General features: G+C 43.6%; 1 protein-coding gene across 2 annotated transcripts in view; it reads left to right on the forward strand.

Annotated features, from left to right (window-relative positions):
- The first annotated feature begins 3,342 nt into the window (after positions 1 to 3,342).
- MSR1 (macrophage scavenger receptor 1) overlaps positions 3,343 to 26,640 on the forward strand; it is a 95,137-nt gene continuing 71,839 nt past the window's right edge. Inside the window, exons 1-3 of one of the 2 annotated variants that reach the window (XM_069744423.1) lie at positions 3,343 to 3,498; positions 3,636 to 3,750; positions 23,321 to 23,428. In XM_069744423.1, the coding sequence (XP_069600524.1) occupies positions 3,496 to 3,498; positions 3,636 to 3,750; positions 23,321 to 23,428 (226 nt within the window). In that variant the 5' untranslated portion in view covers positions 3,343 to 3,495. The remainder of the gene's footprint in view (positions 3,499 to 3,635; positions 3,751 to 23,320; positions 23,429 to 26,640) is intronic. The other variant, XM_069744424.1, reaches the window with a different exon arrangement.

Here is a 26,640-nt window from a genome sequence, read left to right on the forward strand (position 1 = left end):
GGAGTAACGATCTGAGTGGAGTTAAATAGAGCAGCCAGCCAAAGAATAAACTAAGTCACCTGTGGAAGGAACCTCAGAAGCAGCAGCTCCACTCACAGCCACCAGAGGGAGTCCATGGACAGAACTCGCCGAAGTACCATTCATGACCACAGGAGGGAGTTCGATAACAGAATTCACAACACCGGAGACAGTGTGACAGGCAGGGGCAGCGTCAGGAGCGCCGGGACTAGGTGAGTATGCCTCAGCGCCCTGTCCCCCTCACCCGCCGACCCCACCGCTACTGTGACTCGAGTATAAGCCGAGAGGGGCACTTTCAGCCCAAAAATTTGGGCTGAAAATCTCGGCTTATACTCGAGTATATACGGTACTTATCTAGAAAAGTCAGTGCTTTGGAATTTAAAAAAAACCTGTAACTTGATCACATTTATACATCTTAGACCCAAGATATGATTAGTGAGAAGTGAACCTGCCAGATTCAGCACCCCAAACTATCATCTCCATTGAACTCAATGGGCATGGAGACTCAGGGGAGTGGAGGATCTGTCCACCACATCCACATCACTGACCAGATAGTAAAAAGAAAATATATATATTGCCACTTAACCCTTTGCTGAGGTACCTGCAGACGCAGAGGGTCCTCTTCAGTCCTCTTCTATGCACTTCCACATTGTGTGAATAGGTTATCCTACCCCAGGGAATCCCTTTCAGGATTCCTAGCTAGGGATTCCGTTGGTCAAAAAGACTCTCCACACATGTCGGGACCTCAGCAAAAGGGAGAGAAGTGATTTTCATTTTCTGATGAGCAAACTCCGAACATTGCCTGTTTGGGATTGGTGTGGTTGAACCCAAGCAGGCAACGTTTGATATGAACCCTGAACTTTCCAGATCGAGTTTGCTTATCACTAGATACAGTATGATTTGTAATGGATGACAAAAAAAGCCATTAAGTGTAACACCACTAGTACATGACAGTAAAATGATGGTCACTTGTCTTAGATCAGGGGTGTCAAACTCATATTCACCAAGGGCCACACCAATTTAATGGTTGTCCCCAAAGGGCCATTTGTTGCTGAAAGACCGGATGCACACAACCGAGTCCCATCCAGAACATGCATTTCTCTGCACAGAGCAGTGCATGCCCCTGTATAAGGCATGTCACGGTAGATCAGCTCTTTGCCAGGCACTGTCACATCTTCCCCAGATCTCACTGAAATCATGGAGAGCTATGGCTGCAGCTTCCAGTCACTTGTCATTGTCGTTGGTGGTGAAAGTTGCTGATAAACAGTTGGTTCAATGCAGAATACAACTGGACCCTATTCTTGGCCTAATCTGAGGAATGGGCATCAATAGATAAAGGGATCCTGAAGTGAGAATACCACTTTTATCTGCTGCTCCATTCTTTTGTTCACTGGCAGAGTTCTGTACACTGTTCTGTGAGGGCTAATCCCAGAACCCCCCTTCTGAAGACCTGATAAAGAGGTTCTGTAGAAGCTGGTTAACAACCACTTTAGTTCAGCAAAGCCAATATCTCAGTTCTGCAGCGATGGTTGGTGGGATTAACCGTGTAGTCAGTCAGCAATCCCCCTGCTTCCATACATAGCCTGATTTAAGGGGTATTCTCATGCCAAACAGCAAAATCAAATTAAGGCAGCATGCTTCAGCAATCATGTTGCGGTAAGCATGCTGCCGATCTTCCCCTCCTGGTACTTACCTAGAGGTCTTCTGCTCATCTTTGTCTGATCTTCTCCTCGCTGTGTGGGCTGGCAATGGCCATGCTGGATCCGAAGGCCACCATGAGTCTTGGTGACAGGAGAGGCATCCTGGCCCCTGGATTGATGAATGGGGCAGGAGTAATGTCATGTCAGTGAGCGGCGTGGAGTCATTTGGCCTCACTGCTGCGGCATTCATCATGCTTCATGGATCAGTGATCCAGGGAAGATGAAAATAACGACAGAAGCAGAAGACATCACGGGGAACTTCTAGACTGCACTCCGTGACCCAAGGAGCTGCAGCTGTGACAGTACTGATATCATTCACATGCTGCTAATCATTCCTTTACTACTCACCACTGTAGAAAACATCACCCCTTAAGGTTTTTTGTAGAGAGAGAGATAAAAAGGTGTATCAGGAGAGGTGATCACAGGAGATGCTTACTGACCAGGGAAGCATTTTGGATTTACAACCTATGTACTCCCGTCCCAGATGGTCTCAAGATGCGTAAGGAAATTTAAGGAAATATGTTCCACTATTAATTTCAAACAGGCTATTATATGTATATTTTCATTATTTGTAATCATTTTCTTGTTCATTGTTTTCATACTGTACATTATTCTGTATATGTATTTCTCACCCATAATGCAAATTTGCTTTGGGTGAATGCGTTTTGTGTCACATGACTTTTTTTCTGCTCATGTGTTTCCCATTTGGTGAAAGTTTATAGCGACCTTATTTTTGGATTTATTAGCTTTGACAAAGGACACTGGAGTGCATCTGAAACGCGTTGCCTCAACATGCCTGTTTACATCTAACCATGATTTGTCCTGCCACCTTCATCATGAGTTGGTATTTTTATCCAAATGTTTTCAATACAAGATCTTATTTTTATATTGGAGCTGATCATAGATGACTTCAATTTTTTCTATGACAAAAAACATGTGATAATATATACAGCTCTGGCAAAAATTAAGAAACCACTGCAAAATGTTCAGTTTGTCTGATTCTTTTTATAGGTATATTTTTGAGTAAAATGTAAATTGTTCTTTTAGTCTATAAACTTCTGACAACATGTCTCTGAATTTTCAAGCAATAAATTTTGTATTTCTTTCTGAAAAGGAGAAATGGTCAAATTTTTTTTTAAAAAACCCAGTGCTTTCGGACCTCTAATAATGCAAAAAAAAAAAAAAACAAGTTCATAATCATTTAGAAACAACAATACTAATGTTTTAACTCAGGAAGAGTTCGGAAATCAATATTTTGTGGAATAACCATGATTTTTAATCACAGCTTTAATGCGTCTTGGCATGCTTTCCACCAGTCTTCCACACAGCTTCTGGCACAAAACTGTAAGCAGTTCTTCTCTGTTTGATGGCTTCTGACTATCCATCATCCTCTTGATTACATTCCAGAGGTTTTCAATGGGGTTCAGGTTTGGAGATTGGGCTGCCCATGACAGGTTTTGATGTGGTGGTCTCTTAATTTTTGCCAGAGCTGTATTTGTAGTTTCTTAGATTAACTATGTACAGTATGTCATATGTACAGAATACATGCAAGACATCTGTGAAACCAAACTGACGATGTATCCATAGAAAATAAACAAAATCACGTGACTCATTTCTCCATATTGCATAACATCAGTGACTGCTGAGCTACGTCTTGTCATCTCCCTTTCTTATAAAAATAAGACACAAGGAACATTTAGCTTTCTATGGAAATTCTAGCAGCTGCATAGCATACGGTACTTGAATTTCTTCATAACATTTCTTAATATTTCATACAATGGTGAGTTGATTTTAATTATCTATCTATCTCCATTATCTGTTTATCTTTTTAAAGTTAGTGATGATTCATTCAAATATTTTATTATTTCAAGCTTTCAATCTCACTTTTTTTTCTTTTGTTTTTCCTTAATTTCACAGAGTCAAATAGCATTGTGGACAAAATCATCTGGAAACGATGAGGATGCTACATGTCTTGACCAGCTAGAATATAAACAATTGGATGATCAGTCAATAAAATCTTTTATACCAAGTGGTAAGTTTTTCTTATGTTTTATCACTGTACTAAATTAAAGCTGATAATATTAATAATATGATTATTATTTTAGCTTCTTGGCTTCTATATGTATTATTCCCAAGGAAATCATTTTAAATGGATGTATAGCGTTCTCAAGTGATTTGTCTTATTGTTCCCTCCCTGTGTTGGTCATCTAGTCCAGGCTATATGTATGTTAGATATGCGTGTTTGGTGGACTTGTACTAAATAGGACTTGTACTAAATAGAACTTGTTCTAACAGGAAAATTTGAAATTAATTTCTCTCCTTAGATCATTCTAATATTTTTACTGTATGATTTACTGTATGATTTAAAAGTGATCGATAGTCTTACTGTATATAAAATATAACGTTGACAATTTTTTAATACTGGTACCTGTTAAATGAGTTGCCCATGAATAGAGCCCCTCTACAAATGCCCTACTAGGAATACTTTGACTCAAGTATGAGCAAAAACAGAGAACTACTGGTGGACCTGACCTGGCCATACATTTTTTTATTTCAATAATTGCCATATAATGCTACAAGTCCCCTGCAGTGATTTTGAGCTCAATGACCCTGTTGCTGCTTCTCCCACCAATATAAGCTGATTAACTAGGGTTAGAAAAGTGGCTCTTTTCAAAAGACAATCCCTTTTTTGGAGCTTTTTCACAATGCTTTAACGTTCACCTAGACCAAATTAAATAGAAAACATTTAAAATGTATGAACTTCTGAGATTTTACAGCATGTGTAGTATACATGTGTTTAGTCTTTTTTTGTTGTAGATTGCGTGGTAGATTCAGTATTATAGCATTACTGTTGTATTGTTTCCCAATTACATTCTTTCTTCACTACGATGTCCATTGATGGCTAAAAAGGAAAAAACTGAGTGTTATACTGTTTGTCCTCAACACATCTAATACACACGCTGACCATTTTTGATACTGCGTTAGGTAAAGTGTTTTAATTGGTTTGATCTGGACTTCAACTACTGTATCTATTTGGGTAGGCAGATATTTCATCACTAGTAGTGATGAGCGAACGTGCTCAGTATCTGGGTGCTCAGATATGCTCGGCACTCACCGAGCATTGGCTTGTGCTCGAATTTAATGCTCGAATAACTACCCCGCACATTAGGTGCCTGTTACACAACCAAAAAACATACAAGGATGGCTGTTGTGGATTCTGTTTTTGGGCTCCCTCTGGTGGTTACAGATGGTACTGGGTGACTTGTGTTTTCTGCGGTCTCTGGTGTCCACCTGTTCTATCAGGATATGGGAGTTTCCTATTTAACCTGGCTTTCTTGTCATTTCCTCGCCGGCTATCAATGTAATCAGTGTGTCTTGTTACCTCTGCTTCCCGCTTCTGTAATCTTCAGGACAAGCTAAGTTTTTGATTTTCCTGTTCCACGTTTTGCTTAATTTTTGTCTTTGTCCAGCTTGCAGATATGTGATTCTTTTTTGCTGGTTGCTCTAGTGGGCTGATATTACTCCTCATGTTCCATGAGTTGGCACATGAGTTCAAGTAATTTCAGGATGGTTTTTTGTAGGGTTTTTCGCTGACCGCGCAGTTCACTTTTGTATCCTCTGCTATCTAGCTTTAGCGGGCCTCATTTTGCTGAATCTGTTTTCATAACTACGTATGTGCTTTCCTCTCATTTCACCGTCATTACATGTAGGGGGCTGCTATTTCTGTGGGGTGTTTCTCTGGAGGCAAGAGAGGTCTGTGTTTCTTCTAATAGGGGAAGTTAGTCCTTCGGCTGGCGCGAGACATCTAGGAATCATCGTAGGCACGTTCCCCGGCTACAGCTAGTTGTGTGTTAGGTTCAGGATCGCGGTCAGCTCAGTTTCCATCACCCTAGAGCTTGTTTTGTTTTTTGTGCTTGTCCTTTTGTGATCCCCTGCCATTGGGATCATGACAGTATAGCCGGCCAAAGTGGTAATCGTATTGGCTGAAGTAGGAGGAAAAGTAGTCTGAGGAAGTTTTTTTTTTTTTTTCCCCTCAGAGTTTGCTGCCTAGCCTTAATTGCAGCCTGGCTGCGTCTTACCTCCTCTTAATCCCTGAATGGCTCTGACCTCAGCTGTTTATCATGGACGTCCAGAGTTTGGCTTCCAGCCTGAATAATCTTGCTGCTAAGGTTCAAAATATACAAGATTTTGTTGTACATGCTCCTATGTCTGAACCTAGAATTCCTATCCCAGAGTTTTTTTCTGGAGATAGATCTAGTTTTCTGAATTTTAGGAACAATTGCAAGTTGTTTCTTTCTTTAAAATCTTGCTCCTCTGGAGACCCTGCTCAGCAAGTCAAAATTGTTATATCTTTCCTGCGGGGTGACCCTCAGAATTGGGCATTTGCATTGGCACCAGGGGATCCTGCGTTGCTCAATGTGGATGCGTTTTTTCTGGCATTGGGTTTGCTCTATGAGGAACCTAACCTAGAGATTCAGGCTGAAAAAGCTTTATTGGCTCTCTCTCAGGGGCAAGATGAAGCAGAAATATATTGTCAGAAATTTCGGAAATGGTCGGTGCTTACTCAGTGGAATGAGTGCGCCCTGGCTGCAAGATTCAGAGATGGCCTTTCTGAGGCCATTAAAGATGTTATGGTGGGGTTCCCTGCGCCTACAGGTCTGAATGAGTCTATGACTATGGCTATTCAGATTGATCGACGTTTACGGGAGCGCAAACCTGTGCACCATTTGGCGGTGTCTTCTGAACAGGCACCTGAGACAATGCAATGTGATAGAATTCAGTCCAGAAGTGAACGGCAAAACTATAGGCGGAAAAATGGGTTGTGTTTTTATTGTGGTGATTCAGCTCATGTTATATCAGCATGCTCTAAACGCACAAAAAAGGTTGATAAGTCTGTTGCCATTAGTACTTTACAGTCTAAGTTCATTCTGTCTGTGACTCTGATTTGTTCATTATCAGCCATTTCCGTCGATGCCTATGTGGATTCAGGCGCTGCCCTGAGTCTTATGGATTGGTCATTTGCCAACCGCTGTGGGTTTAGTCTGGAGCCTCTGGAAGTCCCTATTCCTTTGAAAGGAATTGACTCTACACCTTTGGCTATGAACAAACCTCAGTACTGGACACAAGTGACCATGCGTATGACTCCCGTTCATCAGGAGGTGATTCGCTTCCTGGTACTGTATAATTTACATGATGTCTTAGTGCTTGGTCTGCCATGGTTACAAACTCATAACCCAGTCTTGGACTGGAAAACGATGTCTGTGTTAAGCTGGGGATGTCAGGGGGTTCATGATGATGCATCTCCAATTTCTATCGCTTCATCTACTCCTTCTGAGGTTCCTGTATTTTTGTCTGATTATCGGGATGTTTTTGAGGAGCCTAAGCTCAATTCGCTTCCTCCTCACAGGGATTGCGATTGTGCTATAGATTTGATTCCTGGCAGTAAATTTCCTAAAGGACGTTTGTTCAATCTGTCAGTGCCAGAGCATACTGCTATGCGGGATTATGTTAAGGAGTCCTTGGAAAAGGGACATATCCGTCCATCTTCGTCCCCTTTGGGAGCAGGTTTTTTTTTCGTGGCTAAAAAAGATGGTTCCTTGAGGCCTTGTATAGATTACCGTCTTTTGAATAAGATTACAGTCAAATATCAGTTTCCTTTGCCATTGTTGACTGATTTGTTCGCTCGCATTAAGGGGGCTAAATGGTTCACTAAGATTGATCTTCGGGGTGCGTATAATCTTGTGCGGATAAAGCAGGGTGATGAGTGGAAAACCGCATTTAATACGCCTGAGGGCCATTTTGAGTATTTGGTGATGCCTTTTGGACTTTCTAATGCTCCTTCTGTCTTCCAGTCCTTTATGCACGATATTTTCCGTGAATATCTGGATAAATTTATGATTGTGTATTTGGATGATGTTTTGGTTTTTTCTGATGACTGGGAGTCCCATGTTCAGCAGGTCAGGAAGGTGTTTCAGGTCCTGCGGGCCAATTCTTTGTTTGTAAAAGGTTCAAAGTGTCTCTTTGGAGTCCAGAAGATTTCTTTTTTGGGGTATATTTTTTCCCCTTCTACTATTGAGATTGATCCCGTCAAGGTTCAGGCTATTTGTGACTGGACGCAGCCTACATCTCTTAAGAGTCTACAGAAGTTGTTGGGCTTTGCTAATTTTTATCGTCGTTTCATAACTAATTTTTCTAGTGTTGTTAAGCCTTTGACGGATTTGACTAAGAAGGGTGCTGATGTTGCTGATTGGTCTCCTGCGGCTGTGGAGGCCTTTCAGGAACTTAAGCGCCGGTTTTCTTCTGCTCCTGTCTTGCGTCAGCCAGATGTTTCGCTTCCTTTTCAGGTTGAGGTTGATGCTTCCGAGATTGGAGCGGGGGCGGTTTTGTCGCAGAGAAGCTCCGATTGCTCAGTGATGAAGCCATGTGCGTTCTTTTCTAGAAAGTTTTCGCCCACTGAGCGGAATTATGATGTTGGTAATCGGGAGCTTTAGGCCATGAAGTGGGCATTTGAGGAGTGGCGTCATTGGCTTGAGGGTGCTAGACATCGTGTGGTGGTCTTGACTGATCACAAAAATCTGATTTACCTTGAGTCTGCCAAGCGTCTGAATCCTAGACAGGCTCGTTGGTCACTGTTTTTATCCCGTTTCGATTTTGTGGTTTCATACCTGCCAGGTTCAAAGAATGTGAAGGCGGATGCTCTTTCTAGCAGTTTTGTGCCTGACTCCCCTGGAAATTCTGAGCCCACTGGTATCCTTAGGGATGGGGTGATTTTGTCGGCTGTCTCCCCAGATTTGCGACGTGCTTTGCAGGAGTTTCAGGCGGATAAACCTGATCGTTGTCCGCCTGAAAGACTGTTTGTTCCGGATAATTGGACCAGTAGAGTCATCTCCGAGGTCCATTCTTCTGTGTTGGCAGGTCATCCTGGAATATTTGGTACTAGAGACTTGGTGGCCAGGTCTTTTTGGTGGCCTTCCTTGTCGAGGGATGTGCGTTCTTTTGTGCAGTCTTGTGAAGTTTGCGCTCGGGCTAAGCCTTGCTGTTCTCGGGCCAGTGGATTGTTGTCACCTTTGCCTATCCCGAAGAGGCCTTGGACGCACATTTCCATGGACTTTATTTCGGATCTCCCTGTCTCTCAAAAAATGTCCGTCATCTGGGTTGTGTGTGACCGCTTTTCTAAGATGGTTCATCTGGTACCCTTGCCTAAGTTACCTTCCTCCTCTGAGTTGGTCCCTCTGTTTTTTCAGTACGTGGTTCGTTTGCATGGGATTCCGGAGAACATCGTTTCTGACAGGGGATCCCAGTTTGTGTCTAGATTTTGGCGGACGTTCTGTGCTAAGATGGGCATTGATTTGTCCTTTTCGTCTGCATTCCATCCTCAGACGAATGGCCAGACAGAACGAACTAATCAGACCTTGGAAACTTATTTAAGGTGTTTTGTTTCTGCTGATCAAGATGACTGGGTTACCTTTTTGCCGCTTGCCGAATTTGCCCTTAATAATCGGGCTAGTTCTGCTACCTTGGTTTCTCCTTTCTTTTGTAATTCGGGGTTTCATCCTCGTTTTTCCTCTGGTCAGGTGGAGCCTTCTGATTGTCCTGGAGTGGACATGGTGGTGGATAGATTGCATCAGATTTGGAGTCATGTGGTGGACAATTTGAAGTTGTCCCAGGAGAGGGCTCAGCAGTTTGCTAATCGCCGTCGCCGCGTGGGTCCTCGACTTCATGTTGGGGACTTGGTGTGGTTGTCTTCTCGTTTTGTTCCTATGAAGGTCTCTACTCCTAAGTTCAAGCCTCGGTTCATCGGTCCCTATAGGATCTTGGAAATTCTTAACCCTGTGTCGTTTCGTTTGGATCTCCCGGCATCGTTTGCTATTCATAATGTGTTCCATCGGTCGTTGTTGCGGAGGTATGAGGTACCAGTTGTTCCTTCGCTTGAACCTCCTGCTCCGGTGCTGGTGGAGAGAGAATTGGAGTATGTTGTGGAGAAGATCTTGGATTCTCGTGTTTCCAGACGGAAACTCCAATATTTGGTTAAGTGGAAGGGTTATGGTCAGGAGGATAATTCTTGGGTGGTTGCCTCTGATGTTCATGCTGCTGATTTGGTCCGTGCATTTCATAGGGCTCATCCTGGTCGCCCTGGTGGTTCTCGTGATGGTTCGGTGACCCCTCCTCAAGGGGGGGGGGACTGTTGTGGATTCTGTTTTTGGGCTCCCTCTGGTGGTTACAGATGGTACTGGGTGACTTGTGTTTTCTGCGGTCTCTGGTGTCCACCTGTTCCATCAGGTTATGGGAGTTTCCTATTAAACCTGGCTTTCTTGTAATTTCCTCGCCGGCTATCAATGTAATCAGTGTGTCTTGTTACCTCTGCTTCCCGCTTCTGTAATCTTCAGGACAAGCTAAGTTTTTGCTTAATTTTTGTCTTTGTCCAGCTTGCAGATAGGTGATTCCTTTTTGCTGGTTGCTCTAGTGGGCTGATATTACTCCTCATGTTCCATGAGTTGGCACATGAGTTCAAGTAATTTCAGGATGGTTTTTTGTAGGGTTTTTCGCTGACCGCGCAGTTCACTTTTGTATCCTCTGCTATCTAGCTTTAGCGGGCCTCATTTTGCTGAATCTGTTTTCATAACTACGTATGTGCTTTCCTCTCATTTCACCGTCATTACATGTGGGGGGCTGCTATTTCTGTGGGGTGTTTCTCTGGAGGCAAGAGAGGTCTGTGTTTCTTCTAATAGGGGAAGTTAGTCCTTCGGCTGGCGCGAGACGTCTAGGAATCATCATAGGCACGTTCCCCGGCTACAGCTAGTTGTGTGTTAGGTTCAGGATCGCGGTCAGCTCAGTTTCCATCACCCTAGAGCTTGTTTTGTTTTTTGTGCTTGTCCTTTTGTGATCCCCTGCCATTGGGATCATGACAGATGGCCTGCCAGTCTCTGTAATATCGTAGCCATCTTGGTAATGACATTACTGTGATTGACTGGCCACATTACCTCATCAGAGGTTATAAAAGGACCAGTGGGAATTCCCTAACAAACAGGCAACTCCCACATGTATTCAAGCTGTCTAGCAGTCGCAAATCATGCAGCTGCAGTGAAGAAAACTAAATCTCCAAGCACATCCATATACTCTGAGACCACCCGAGTAATGAGAATACTCGCTCATCACTAGTGCAGAGCCTTTATGAGTGTGGAAATACAGTCATGGCCAAAAGTATTGACACCCCTGCAATTCTGTCAGATAATACTAATTTTCTTCCTGAAGATGATTGCAAACACAAATTATTTGGTATTATTATCTTCATTTAATTTGTCTTAAATGAAAAAACACAAAAGAGAATGAAGCAAAAAGCAAAACATTGATCATTTCACACAAAACTCCAAAAATGGGCCAGACAAAAGCATTGGCACCCTCAGCCTAATACTTGGTAGCACAACCTTTAGCCAAAATAACTGCGACCAACCGCTTCCGGTAACCATCAATGAGTTTCTTACAATGCTCTGCTGGAATTTTAGACCATTCTTCTTTGGCAAACTGCTCCAGGTCCTTGATATTGCAGGGGTGTCAATACTTTTGGCCATGACTGTACCACAACTTCACTTTCTTAATATTTGAATGGGGCCCTCCAGTTGCTGCATTGAAGGGTCTAAGGATGACCTAGTTTCTAACTTTTGGCAGGATTTGCACTACATGCAGAGCTCTCATGAGTAGGGTTGAGCGAAACGGGTCGTTCATTTTCAAAAGTCGCCGACTTTTGGCAAAGTCGGGTTTCATGAAACCCGATCCGACCCCTGTGCGGGGTTGGCCATGCGGTACGCGACTTTCGCGCCAAAGTCGCGTTTCAATGACGCGAAAAGCTCCATTTCTCAGCCAATGAAGGTAAACGCAGAGTGTGGGCAGCGTGATGACATAGGTCCTGGTCCCCACCATCTTAGAGAAGGGCATTGCAGTGATTGGCTTGCTGTCCGCGGCGTCACAGGGGCTATAAAGGGGCGTTCCCGCCGACCGCCATGTTACTGCTGCTGATCTGAGCTTAGGGAGAGGTTGCTGCCGCTTCGTCAGAAGCAGGGATAGCGTTAGGCAGGGTCCATTAACCACCAAACCGCTTGTGCTGTAGCGATTTCCACAGCCCAACACTACCTTCGGTGTGCAGGGACAGTGGAAGCTACTTTTTTTTTTTTTTCCTCAGCGCTGTAGCTCATTGGGCTGCCCTAGAAGGCTCCCTGATAGCTGCATTGCTGTGTGTACGCCGCTGTGCAAACCAATTGCTTTTTTCAAAGCACAAATCCTCTTGTTCCTTCCTTTCTGCACAGCTATCTTGTTTGTTTGTCCACACTTTTTATTTAATTTGTGCATCAGTCCACTCCTTATTGCTGCCTGCCATACCTGGCTGAGATTACTGCAGGGAGATAGTAATTGAAGGACAGTTCCTTTTTTTTTTTTTTTTTTGTGGGAGATTAAGATTGGCATTTCTGCTAGAGTGCCATCCCTGTCTGTGTCATCTCTCACTCAGTGGGCCATACAAAGCCTATTTATTTTTTTGCTTGATTTGGGTTCTAAAATCTACCTAAAAAAATCACTACATCAATCAGTGGGAGAAAAATATTGGCCTCAGGGCTTGTGTGCCACTCCTTACTCCTGTGTGTGCCATCTCTCACTCAGTGGGCCATAGAAAGCCTATTTATTTTTTTGCTTGATTTGGGTTCCAAAATCTACCTGAAAAAATCACAACATCAATCAGTGGGAGAAAAATATTGGCCTCAGGGCTTGTGTGCCACTCCTGACTCCTGTGTGTGCCATCTCTCACTCAGTGGGCCATAGAAAGCCTATTAATTTTTTTGCTTGATTTGGGTTCTAAATTCTACCTGAAAAAATCAATAAATCAATCAGTGGGAGATTAATATTGGCCTTTGGGCTTGTGTGCCAGTCCTAAGCGTGCCATCTCTCTCTCTCAGATAGTGGGCCATAGAAAGCCTATTTATTATTTTTTTTATTGGGTTTATAAATTTTCCCTGGAAAAAAAAAAAAAAAGTGGGAGATTAATATTGGCCTCTGGGCTTGTGTGCCAGTCCTGAGCGTGCCATCTCTCTCACAAATAGTGGGCCATAGAAAGCCTATTTATTTTTTTGGTTGATTTGGGTTCTAAATTCTACCTGAAAAAATCAATAAATCAATCAGTGGGAGATTAATATTGGCCTTTGGGCTTGTGTGCCAGTCCTAAGCGTGCCATCTCTCTCTCTCAGATTGTGGGCCATAGAAAGCCTATTTATTATTTTTTTTATTGGGTTTATAAATTTTTCCTGGAAAAAAAAAAAAAAGTGGGAGATTAATATTGGCCTCTGGGCTTGTGTGCCAGTCCTGAGCGTGCCATCTCTCTCACAAATAGTGGGCCATAGAAAGCCTATTTATTTTTTGGGTTGATTTGGGTTCTAAATTCTACCTGAAAAAATCAATAAATCAAACAGTGGGAGATAAATATTGGCCTCTGGGCTTGTGTGCCACTCCTGACTCCTGTGTGCGTCATCTCTCACTCAGTGGGCCCTAGAAAGCCTATTTTTTGTTTTATTTGTTTTCTAAATTCTCCCTGAAAAAATCATTTTATTTTATTTGGTTTCTAAATTATTCCTGAAAAAATCATTTTTTTTGTATTTTTTTTTTTCTAAAGGCTCCCTGAAAAAAAAAAAAAAAGTCAAATCAGTGGGAGATTAATATTGCCCTTTCTGCTTGTGTGCCAGTCTTGACTCCTGGGTGTGCCATCTCTCTCTCTCCAATTGTGGGCCATAGAAAGCCTATTAATTTTTTTGCTTGATTTGGGTTCCAAAATCTACCTGAAAAAATCACTAAATCAATCAGTGGGAGATAAATATTGGCCTCTGGGCTTGTGTGCCACTCCTGACTCCTGTGTGCGTCATCTCTCACTCAGTGGGCCCTAGAAAGCCTATTTTTTGTTTTATTTGTTTTCTAAATTCTCCCTGAAAAAATCATTTTATTTTATTTGGTTTCTAAATTATTCCTGAAAAAATCATTTTTTTTGTATTTTTTTTTTCTAAAGTCTCCCTGAAAAAAAAAAAAAAAATCAAATCAGTGGGAGATTAATATTGCCCTTTCTGCTTGTGTGCCAGTCTTGACTCCTGGGTGTGCCATCTCTCTCTCTCCAATTGTGGGCCATAGAAAGCCTATTAATTTTTTTGCTTGATTTGGGTTCCAAAATCTACCTGAAAAAATCACTAAATCAATCAGTGGGAGATAAATATTGGCCTCTGGGCTTGTGTGCCACTCCTGACTCCTGTGTGCGTCCTCTCTCACTCAGTGGGCCCTACAAAGCCTATTTTTTTTTTATTTGTTTTCTAAATTCTCCCTGAAACAATCATTTTATTTTATTTTGTTTCTAAATTCTTCCTGAAAAATTCATTTTTTTGTATTTTTTTTTCTAAAGTCTCCCTGAAAAAAAAAAAAAATCAAATCAGTGGGAGATTAATATTGCCCTTTCTGCTTGTGTGCCAGTCTTGACTCCTGGGTGTGCCATCTCTCTCTCTCTCTCCAATTGTGGGCCATAGAAAGCCTATTTATTTTTTTGCTTGATTTGGGTTCCAAAATCTACCTGAAAAAATCACTAAATCAATCAGTGGGAGATAAATATTGGCCTCTGGGCTTGTGTGCCACTCCTGACTCCTGTGTGCGTCCTCTCTCACTCAGTTGGCCATAGAAAGCCTTTTTTTTTTTAATTTGTTTTCTAAATTCTCCCTGAAACAATCATTTCATTTTATTTGGTTTATAAATTCTTCCTTAAAAAATCATTTTTTTTTATTATTTTTTTTGTCTAAAGTCTCCCTTTTAAAAAACAAAAAACAAATCAGTGGGAGATTAATATTTACATTTGCGCTTCAGTGACAGTCCTGCGTGTGTGGCATCTCTCTCATTTGTTGCCACCAACAACAGAGTGTGTAACATTGTGCCTGATTTTCGTTGTGGTCTCACCCACCTGTAAAGGGGTAGCTAAATCATACTGAAGTTATAGCTCACCGTGTAAGTTGTGTGACAGCAACAAATACCGTTAGTTTGGTAACGTTTTTAAAACAATGAGGAAGTCTGGTGGAAGAGGTCGTGGCCGGGGGCGTTCATTGTCAGCTGGTAATGAGGGTAGTGGTAGTGGTGGAGCATCAGGTGGTTGTGGGAAAAAAAATATTGCACCTAAGTCTGGAGCTGTGGAGCCAGGTTCGTCGTCTGGCTACACAAGGCCTCGAACGCTCCCTTTTCTGGGAGTAGGAAAACCGCTTTTAAAGCCGGAGCAGCAAGAGCAAGTTTTGGCTTATCTTGCTGACTCAGCCTCTAGCTCTTTTGCCTCCTCTCGTGAAACTGGTAAAAGTAAAAGCAGCGCGTCGTTAGTGGATGTTCACGGTCAGGGACAAGTCGCTTCCTTGTCCTCTTCAGCAAAAACAACAACAGAGAAGAATGCAGCAGGCGACACAACGGGTTACTCCATGGAGCTCTTTACACATACCGTCCCTGGCTTAGAAAGTGAAGCAGTTAACAGTCCATGCCCATTACAAGTTGAATCTGACATGGAGTGCACTGATGCACAGCCACAGCCAGACTACTATGCTGGTCCTTTGACTCAGACCACAACATTGCCCTCGCAGGGTGCTGATCAAGAATCAGACCCTGATGAGACTATGTTGCCCCATCACGAACGCTATACCACCGACCGACACGGTGACACAGACGAAGTTGCACACGAGCTACAAGAAGAGGTAATAGATGACCCAGTTCTTGACCCCGATTGGCAGCCATTGGGGGAACAGGGTGCAGGCGGCAGCAGTTCTGAAGCGGAGGAGGAGGGGCCGCAGCAGGCATCAACATCGCAACAGGTTCCATCTGCTGGGCCCGTATCTTGCCCAAAACGCATGGCAAAGTCAAAACCTGTTGGAGGACAGCGTGGCCATCCGGTTAAAGCTCAGTCTGCAATGCCTGAAAAGGTATCCGATGCTAGAAAGATTGCAGTCTGGCATTTTTTTAAACAACATCCAATTGATCAGCGCAAAGTCATCTGTCAAAAATGTTCAACTACCTTAAGCAGAGGGCAGAATCTGAAAAGTCTCAATACAAGTTGCATGCATAGACATTTAACCACCATGCATTTGCAAGCTTGGACTAACTACCAACCGTCCCTTAAGGTTGTAGGACCCTCGGCCAATGAAGCTAGTCATCAACGCAACATCCCTTCCGGCAGTGTAGGGCCACCATTTTCTGCACCACCTGCAGTATCTGTGCAGGTTTCTTTGCCAGGCCAAAGCAGTCAGGGTCAGGGAATCACCAGTTTCGTAGTAGGAAACACTGCATCTAGGGCACCGGCGGCAACAATACCATCTCCCACCGTCTCTCAGTCTGCCATGTCCACCGGCACCCCCGCTAGTTCCACGATCTCCAGCTCTCCAGTCCAGCTCACCCTACATGAGACTATGGTTAGAAAAAGGAAGTACTTAGCCTCGCATCCGCGTACACAGGGTTTGAACGCCCACATAGCTAGACTAATCTCGTTAGAGATGATGCCCTACCGGTTAGTTGAAAGCGAAGCTTTCAAAACCCTGATGGACTACGCTGTACCACGCTACGAGCTACCCAGTCGACACTTTTTTTCCAGAAAAGCCATCCCAGCCCTCCACCAGCATGTTAAAGAGCGCATCGTCCATGCACTCAGGCAATCTGTGAGCACAAAGGTGCACCTGACAACAGATGCATGGACCAGTAGGCATGGCCAGGGACGTTACGTGTCCATCACGGCACACTGGGTAAATGTGGTGGATGCAGGGTCCACAGGTGACAGCAAGTTTGGGACAGTTCTGCCTAGCCCACGGTCTAGGAAACAGTTGGCTGTAGCCGTTCGCACCCCCTCCTCCTCCTCCTCGTCCTCCTGCAGAAGCGAGACCTCGTCCAGAGACAACCACTCCATCCGCAGCTGCCACTGTTGCACACCAGGTCTCGTCAGCAGGCTGTATTGGCTATGAAGTGTTTGGGCGACAACAGACACACCGCTGAAGTTCTGTCCGAGTTCTTGCAGAAAGAAACGCAGTCGTGGCTGGGCACTGTAGATCTTGAGGCAGGCAAGGTAGTGAGTGATAACGGAAGGAATTTCATGGCTGCCATCTCCCTTTCCCAACTGAAACACATTCCTTGCCTGGCTCACACCTTAAACCTGGTGGTGCAGTGCTTCCTGAAAAGTTATCCGGGGTTATCCGACCTGCTCCTCAAAGTGCGTGGACTTTGCTCACATATCCGCCGTTCGCCCGTACACTCCAGCCGTATGCAGACCTATCAGCGTTCTTTGAACCTTCCCCAGCATCACCTAATCATAGACGTTGCAACAAGGTGGAACTCAACACTGCACATGCTTCAGAGACTGTGTGAACAGAGGCGGGCTGTTATGTTTTTGTGGGAGGATACACATACACGGGCAGGCAGTAGGATGGCAGACATGGAGTTGTCAGGTGTGCAGTGGTCGAAGATTCAAGACATGTGTCAAGTCCTTCAGTGTTTTGAGGAATGCACACGGCTGGTTAGTGCAGACAACGCCATAATAAGCATGAGCATCCCCCTAATGCGTCTGCTGATGCAAAGTTTGACGCACATAAAGGATCAGGCGTCTGCAGCTGAGGAAGAGGAAAGCCTTGATGACAGTCAGCCATTGTCTGGCCAGGGCAGTGTACAGGACGAGGTAGCGGGCGAACAGGAGGAGGAGGACGAGGAGGATGATGGGAATGATTATATTTTTAATGAGGAAGCTTTTCCGGGGCCAGTGGAAATTGTTGGTGCGGCAAGGTCGGGTTCTGGTTTTTGGAGGGACACAAGTGACGTGGATTTGCCTGAAATTGCCCCTCAACCAAGCACAACCACAGATTTGAGAACTGGAACTTTGGGCCACATGGCGGATTATGCCTTACGTATCCTCAAAAGGGACACACGCATAACAAAAATGATGAACGATGACGATTACTGGTTGGCCTGCCTCCTTGATCCTCGCTATAAAGGCAAATTGTAAAATATAATGCCACATGAGAACTTGGAACTAATATTAGCAACCAAACAATCAACTCTTATTGACCGTTTGCTTCTGGCATTCCCTGCACACAGCGCCCGTGATCGTTCTAACACGAGCTGCAGGGGCCAGCAGACCAGAGGTGTTAGAGGGGCAGAAATCAGAAGTGGCGTTGGCCAGAGGGGTTTTCTGACCAGGTTGTGGAGTGATTTTGCTATGACCGCAGACAGGACAGGTACTGCAGCATCAATTCAAAGTGACAGGAGACAACATTTGTCCAGTATGGTTACTAACTATTTTTCATCCCTTATCGACGTTCTCCCTCAACCGTCATTCCCATTTGATTACTGGGCATCAAAATTAGACACCTGGCCAGAATTGGCAGAATATGCATTGCAGGAGCTTGCTTGCCCGGCAGCTAGTGTCCTATCAGAAAGAGTATTCAGTGCTGCAGGTTCAATACTAACAGAAAAAAGGACTCGTCTGGCTACCCAAAATGTAGATGATCTAACCTTCATTAACATGAACCACAACTGGATTTCGAAATCTTTTGCCCCACCTTGCCCGGCTGACACCTAGCTTTCCTATGTAAAGGTCTTGCCTGTGGACTATTCTGAACGACTTTTCCAATCTCGTAATTTGCAGCACCTGATTGTCCAGCATCCGACATGTTAACACCTCCCTAAATGGCCAAAGTCCCAACACGGGGCCGTGGTATCGCCACTTGGCGCCAGCACCCGTGAGAGTACTGTTTGTCTGAAGAGGTGGGTGTGCCCGCTTTTGGTCGACGGCACTGCCACTAGGTCCCTCATAGTACAATAAAGTGTCTGGCGGTGGTGGTGCGCACCCAACGTCAGACACACCGTTGTAATATGAGGGGCCCTGGGCCTGTACCGCCGGCCACAAGACAGTCCCCCCCCAGGTCAAACAGTGCTCTACGACTTGCAAAATTTTATCTCACAGCTCCACCAATGTTTAGTCTATGCGCTGACATCCTTCAATGCCTGGCACTGTCAATACCATTGTATTGACATTTTTCTTATGTTAGGCCTTCGAAGCCTGTCTGCGGTCACTCCTTCCACTAGGCCTCCACTGACCTGTCTACTGCTGCCCGTGTTCCCCTGGAACCAATTGTAAATTGCCTACAGCCAGCCCAATTTATTATGTTAGGGCTTCGAAGCCTGTCTGCGGTCCCTCCTTCCACTAGGCCTCCACTGACCTGTCTACTGCCGCCCGTGCTCCCCTGGAACCAATTTTAAATTGCCTACAGCCAGCCCAATTTATTATGTTAGGGCTTCGAAAGCTGTCTGCGGTCCCTCCTTCCACTAGGCCTCCACTGACCTGTCTACTGCTGCCCGTGTTCCCCTGGAACCAATTTTAAATTGCCTACAGCCAGCCCAATTTATTATGTTAGGGCTTCGAAGCCTGTCTGCGGTCCCTCCTTCCACTAGGCCTCCACTGACCTGTCTACTGCCGCCCGTGTTCCCCTGGAACCAATTTTAAATTGCCTACAGCCAGCCCAATTTATTATGTTAGGGCTTCGAAGCCTGTCTGCGGTCCCTCCTTCCACTAGGCCTCCACTGACCTGTCTACTGCTGCCCGTGTTCCCCTGGAACCAATTTTAAATTGCCTACAGCCAGCCCAATTTATTATGTTAGGGCTTCGAAGCCTGTCTGCGGTCCCTCCTTCCACTAGGCCTCTACTGACCTGTCTACTGCCGCCCGTGTTCCCCTGGAACCAATTTTAAATTGCCTACAGCCAGCCCAATTTATTATGTTAGGGCTTCGAAGCCTGTCTGCGGTCCCTCCTTCCACTAGGCCTCCACTGACCTGTCTACTGCTGTCCGTGTTCCCCTGGAACCAATTGTAAATTGCCTACATCCCAATTTTTGTTATGTTAGGCCTTCGAAGCCTGTCTGCGGCCCGTTCTTTCCACTACTACTACACTGACCAGGCCACTGCTGCCCGTGTTCCCCTGGAACCAATTTTAAATTGCCTACAGCCAGCCCAATTTATTATGTTAGGCCTTCAAAGCCTATCTGCGGTCCCTCCTTCCACTAGGCCTCCACTGACCTGTCTACTGCTGCCCGTGTACCCCTTGAACCAACATCAGAAAATATAAAAATAAGTATTTTGCTTATAAAAAAGAAAATACTGGAGAGATATCAAATGCAGACATTTTAACATTAAAAACAAACACATACAACAAAAATCTGGTACAGTACTAAAAATGGCCACCAGCTACAATAACTTTCTCCTGCAAGTAGTTAACTGAAAGTTTTTTTCAATTTAAAACACAGATATGGCATCCACCGAGTGTTGTCCTGTCGCGTCTTCTTTATATTATTGCCAAGAAGATGCAAAACAATGAAAATAATAAAATCATTATTTACCAAAAAAATAGAGTAAGTCAAAACCACATTGCAAATAAACATTCATTACAAATAAAGAAGCAGGGCGCGTCCGAGGGTGAGTATATACCTAATAAGAATATAATCACCCTCGGACGCGCCCTGCTTCTTTCCGACAGCCTTCCTTCCTAAGAATCAGCCCTTCCGTGGTGTAGAGAGAGGGTGTGTTACACTCCAAGGTGTTCCCCAGGTTGCCTTTCCTGAGCTTCGATCTTCATGCTCTCGTTTAGTAGTTGACGGAAAGTAGGCTGCATTAGGCCTACAAATTGGGTATGGGGTGGAGAGAGATGGTGTGTTACACTCCGAGGTGTTCCCCAGGTTTCCTTGCCATTGCTTCGGTCTTCCGACTCTCGTTTAGTAGTTGTAGAAAACTACACTGCATTAGGCCTACAAAATGGGTATCGGGTGGAGAGAGATGGTGTGTTACACTCCAAGGTGTTCCCCAGGTTTCCTTGCCATTGCTTCGGTCTTCCGACTCTCGTTTAGTAGTTGTAGAAAACTACACTGCATTAGGCCTACAAAATGGGTATCGGGTGGAGAGAGATGGTGTGTTACACTCCAAGGTGTTCCCCAGGTTTCCTTGCCATTGCTTCGGTCTTCAGACTCTCGTTTAGTAGTTGTAGAAAACTACACTGCATTAGGCCTACAAAATGGGTATCGGGTGGAGAGAGATGGTGTGTTACACTCCAAGGTGTTCCCCAGGTTTCCTTGCCATTGCTTCGGTCTTCCGACTCTCGTTTAGTAGTTGTAGAAAACTACACTGCATTAGGCCTACAAAATGGGTATCGGGTGGAGAGAGATGGTGTGTTACACTCCAAGGTGTTCCCCAGGTTTCCTTGCCATTGCTTCGGTCTTCCGACTCTCGTTTAGTAGTTGTAGAAAACTACACTGCATTAGGCCTACAAAATGGGTATGGGGTGGAGAGAGATGGTGTGTTCCACTCCAAGGTGTTCTCCAGGTTGCCTTTCCTGAGCTTCTATCTTCAGGCTCGCGTTAAATTGTGGTTAAATGGAACAACTGCATTTGGCGTACTAGTTGGTTTGGGGCCTACTAACAGTGTCTGCCGCTCCTTGCTGTTCTCCTGGTTTCCTGTCCTGAAATTCCGTTTTCAGGCGCTCGTTAAGTAGTTGTTAATGTTAGACTGCATTTGGCCTACTAGTTGGGTTGGGGCCTACTATCGGTGTCTGCCACTCCTTGCTGTTCTCCTCCACTGAACAAAGCTGTGCCGCCTGTTTACTACGGTTGCCAATTTTGAACTGCATTTCGACTACTTACTGATTTGGGCCTACTCTCTGTGTCAGCCTCTCATTCCAGTTGTCCTCCACTGCAATGCCCCCTGGTTATTCCTGTGTTACCAATTTTGAACTGCATTTAGCCAACTTTATTCTTTGGGCCTATATCTGTGTTTCCTCCTCATCCTGCCCATTGCCCAGCCAGTGATAGATGAGTCTGCTGGTACATTGACCCATAACGCAACATTCCCCGTGCACGCTACACAACAACATTGTGACCCTGCTGAAAGTCAGGTTGCTCTTCCCGCATACCATACCACCTTACACGGGGACAAAGAGGAAGGTGCAGATGAAAGTGCAGGTTCCTTCATCAGGTGGGGGGAGGAATACTAGTTGGCGACGTCACTGGCACAGGGCCTCTCATAGTACGCAAAAGTGTTGCTGCCGGTGGGAGGCGCCCCCGCCGTGCAAACACACCGCTGTACTTTGAGGGGCCCTGTGCCAGTGCCAATGCCAACGAGTGGGCCCCCCCTGCTTGCTCAGGTTCACAGCACTTGCAAAGTTGAAATACTTACCTTTCCCTGCTCCACTGCCGTGACGTGGTCCAGATTTCCTGGGCCCACTAATTACTTGAACCAGCCCTACCCACCACAACTTTAGCCAAATGACCCCCAATTTCAAATGCCTTCCAATTATTATAAGGTAAATTACGCTTGACAAGCTTCATTTAGAAGATTGGATGGTTTTGACATTAAAATGGGCACTCTAGGTGTTTTCCTGGCCCCCACTCACTGCCGACTATGTTGCCCCATTGACTTGCATTGGGTTTCGTGTTTCGGTCGATCCCGACTTTACGTCATAATCGGCCGATTTCACTCGACCCGACTTTTGAGATAGTCGGGTTTCGCGAAACCCGGCTCGACTCTAAAAAGGTCAAGGTCGCTCAACTCTACTCATGAGTGCAGTATTGCCAAAACTACAATTTGTTCACAATATTTGAATGAGTTACTGCAGTTAGTGGCTTCAATGGTGTATGGATGACCCTGCTTGTATTTTGGCAAGCTTTCCACTTAGTGCATTGTCTTTATGAGTCTAGCAGTACCACTACATGGCTATTTGAACAGAATGTATATGACACCCTCCTTTATGTCTGTCTAATACAGGGTGTATCTGAGTCACTCTTCCACTTAATAATTGGTAGTTCTTGCTTCCTTCATAAATTGCACTCAAATTTCAAAGTTTAATAAAAATGTAAATTATGATTTACTTAAATTATTTTTTCAGTCCATTTAAATTGTGCCTTATATACAAGTCATCAGAAAGGATAATAATGTATAACATTTTTTTCCTGTACACTCCAATTTCTCCTTGATTTTGAATGTTTTATTGTCAGTACTTAAAGTGGAGTAAAAGTGTGACATCACTGCTCTTAGAAACAATCTGGGAGCCAGAGATGCTTCCAGGGGACTTCCTCATGCAGTTCTCCTTCCATTCAGCACTTTTTCCATCCATTTCAACATTTTAACTGCCCCCCCCAGACCTTCTTATAAGGTCTGCCAGAAAAATGGTTGAATTTCCCATTGACTCCTATTATACTTGCTATTTGAAATGAGCATCTGAGCATTAGGAATTGCTTGGTTTGAGTAACTAGAATACAAGCATTTTAGTGCTCACTCATCATCACTAATCACTATCCTATACCATCTGCTCACTATAATATACATGGTATATACACGGCATACAAATAAATGCATGCCAGTGTAGTTGCATCTTTGTATTTTAACTTATAAATAGAGCTGTAGGCAGGGGGGCCATAATGCACATGGAAGAGAGGAGGAGGAGTGGTTTCTTTCCTGAAAGAACTCTTTAATATGTAGATTTGTTTTACAAAGTTTTATATTAATGCACAGAAAATGAAATGTCATCTTTATATTTTTAGGTAACAAAATGAAAAGAATTGAAAAGAAACTGAAGATTGCCATTGTCGCCATAGTAATACTGTATGTTATTGTCCTAGGCCTCTTTGTCTTCACTATTAAACTAAAAGGTATAGTAAAGAATAATGTAATTGAAGCATTGCTTAAAGAAGCACTCCTCCCATCAAAGATTTCATCCTTTTAATGTATTACAATCATCATAGTATATTGCACTGTGTACTTACAATTGCTCATTTTGCCTTTCTACCCAGCTAATTCTTCTTTTTTCTCTGATCTATGTAGAAACAGGAAATATCTTTTCCCTGCACAATTCATTTCACTTTTCAATTCCTGCTGCTCCCTCCTCTTCCTGCCAGGGACTTTTGCAGTGACTCATGACTCATACAGGGAAGAGAATTCATGTGTCTACATAGAGTTTAAAAGGATTCAGCTAGTCAGTTTTAACCATGTGATGTCAGTGACCTAATGGAAAGAGAAAAATTAACTGGGTAGAAAGGCAAAATGGGCAATTGTAGGAACACAGCACCGTATAATATGAATAGTAAGAGGATAAAAATGTTGATGGGAGGAGTATGTCTTTAATTAGACCTACCACTAAATGTTATAAAAGCCTCTTACTTGACAATTACTAATATGTTCAGGTATAATCACTTAAAGATTTATCCTGAGGCTGCACTTCTGAAATTTCCCAAACAACATGTCCCTATATTATTTGTGTGCAGTATTTTCTGTAGGCTTTGTAAAGATTTAGACTTGAATGAAATTCAATGCAGATATAACTACATTCAAAATCATTTAGCTGTTCTTAGCTGATATTTCAGACCAGGATTTCAGTGCTGCAAGGCAACATTGCAGACCATTGTTCCACCAGTACACCCATTACACAGTATATTGGAAGGTGTTCATATCCTGTCATGGAGGATGCAAAAAAATATTATTTGTTTAACAATTTTTAATTGATGTTAAGTGTTTTGTCTGTGTATTGTATACTGTATATTCAGTGTGGGCAAAAAGTTTGGAAACTGACACATATTTTAGTTTTCGCAAAGTTTGCTTTGTCAGTGTTTCTAGATCCTCTACTCAGATTTGTCACTGGTTACTGAAGTAAAATTATACCCATTTCACAAGTTTCTAAATTTTTATTGACAAACACATCGAATTTGTGCAAAGATGGAATATTTACAGCATTGATCCTTATTTTTTAACACTTCTGCCCTTCACCTTGGCATGTTGGATATCATCTTCTGAGCCAAATCCTGACTGATGACAACCCATTCTTGCATAATCAGTGCTTGGAGTTTATCACAAACTCTGTATTTTTGTTTGTTCACCCACTTCCTGAGGATTAACCACAAGTTCTCAATGGGATTGAGATCTGGTGAGTTTCCTGACCATAGACCCAAAATTTCAAAGTAGTTTTCTTCAAGCCACTTAGGGTACCGTCACACTATAACATTTCGATCACTACGACGGTACGATTCGTGACGTTCCAGCGATATCGTTACGATATCGCTGTGTCTGACACGCAGCAGCGATCAGGGATCCTGCTGTGAATCGTACGTCGTAGCAGATCGTTTAGAACTTTCTTTCATCGCTGGATCTCCCGCTGTCGTCGCTAGATCGGTATGTGTGACACCGATCTAGCGATCTAGCGATGCGATCCAGCGATGCGTTCGCTTGTAACCAGGGTAAACAGCGGCTGTGCTTTCACTTTATGGCCGGCAGTCACAGTGCGGGAAGCAGACGACAAGGGACCTGACGGACACCAGAATGTAAGTATGTGCTGTTTGTTTTTTTTTAGTTTAACGCTTGTAACCAGGGTAAACATCGGGTAACTAAGCGCGGTCCTGCGCTTAGTTACCCGATGTTTACCCTGGTTACCCAGGGACCTCGGCATCGTTGGTTGCTGGAGAGCTGTCTGTGTGACAGCTCCCCAGCGACCACACTACGATTTACCTACGATCACGGCCAGGTCATATCGCTGGTCGTGATTGTAGGTAAATCGTATAGTGTGACGGTACCCTAAGTTATCACTTTTTTCTAGCGACATGGCACTTTGCTTGTTTACCATCAAAATTGCTCCTGGATTGTTTGGAGAAGATTCTCATTGAGGACATTTAGATAACACCCCTTTATTCCTGGCAGTGTTTGTAGGCAAATTCGTAAGCCAAGCCAATCCCTTGGATGAAAAGCAGTCCCACAGGTGAATTGTCTCAGGATGCTTTGCTGTTGGGATGACACAGGATCCATTGTGATGCTTACCTTTTCTTTAACTGAATCTAAAAGAGCGCTTCATCAGAGAAAGTTAATTTGCAGATAGTCAAGGGATTGCACTAGAGGACTGGCTTAATGTTATGTTGCTTGGTGAACAAACTTTCTCATTTTGAGTCCATGGCCAGGAAACTCACAGATCTCAATCCCATTGTGAACCTGTATTCAATCTTGAAAACAAAAACACAGAACTTGTGATAAAATTCAAGCACTGATTAGGTAAAAATCGGTGGCCATCAGTCAGGATTTAGCCCAGAAGCTGATATCCAGCTGCCAATGCAAAGTGCAGATGCCTTGAAAAATAAGGGTCAGTGCTGTGAATATTGAATCTTTCCATAACTTTGATGTATTTGTCCATAGAAGTTGAGACGAAGCCTGTTTTCACCTTAATGACCAGGCTAATTTTTACAATTCTGACCACTGTCACTTTATGAGGTCATAACTCTGAAACAATTCAACGGATCCCAGTGATTCTGACATTGTTTTCTCGTGACATATTGTACTTTCTCATAGTGGTAAAATTTATTCGATATGACTTGCATTTATTTGTGAAAAAAATGGAAATTTGGCAAAAATTTTGCAAATTTCAAACTTTAGTTTTTATACCCTTAAAGTAGAGAGCCTTATCACACAAAATAGTTAATAAATAACATTTCCCACATGTCTGCTTTACATCAACACAATTTTGAAAACAATTTTTTTGTTAGGAAGTTATAAGGGTTAAAAATTGACCAGCAATTTCTCATTTTTACAACAAGATTTGCAAAACCATTTTTTAGGGACCACCTCACACTTGAAGTGACTTTGAGGGGCCTATATGACAGAAAATACCCAAAAGTGACACTATTCTAAAAACTGCACCCCTCAAGGTACTCAAAACCACACTCGAGAAGTTTATTAACCCTGCAGGTGCTTCAAAGGAATTTTTGGAATGTTTAAAAAAAATGAACATTTAACTTTTTTTCACAAAAAAATTACTTCAGATCCAAGTTGTTTTATTTTACTAAGGGTAACAGGAGAAATTGGGCCCCATGAGTTGTTGTACAATTTG

The sequence above is a fragment of the Ranitomeya imitator genome, chromosome 1 (assembly GCF_032444005.1).
Source record: "Ranitomeya imitator isolate aRanImi1 chromosome 1, aRanImi1.pri, whole genome shotgun sequence".
NCBI classification, from domain to species: domain Eukaryota; kingdom Metazoa; phylum Chordata; class Amphibia; order Anura; family Dendrobatidae; genus Ranitomeya; species Ranitomeya imitator.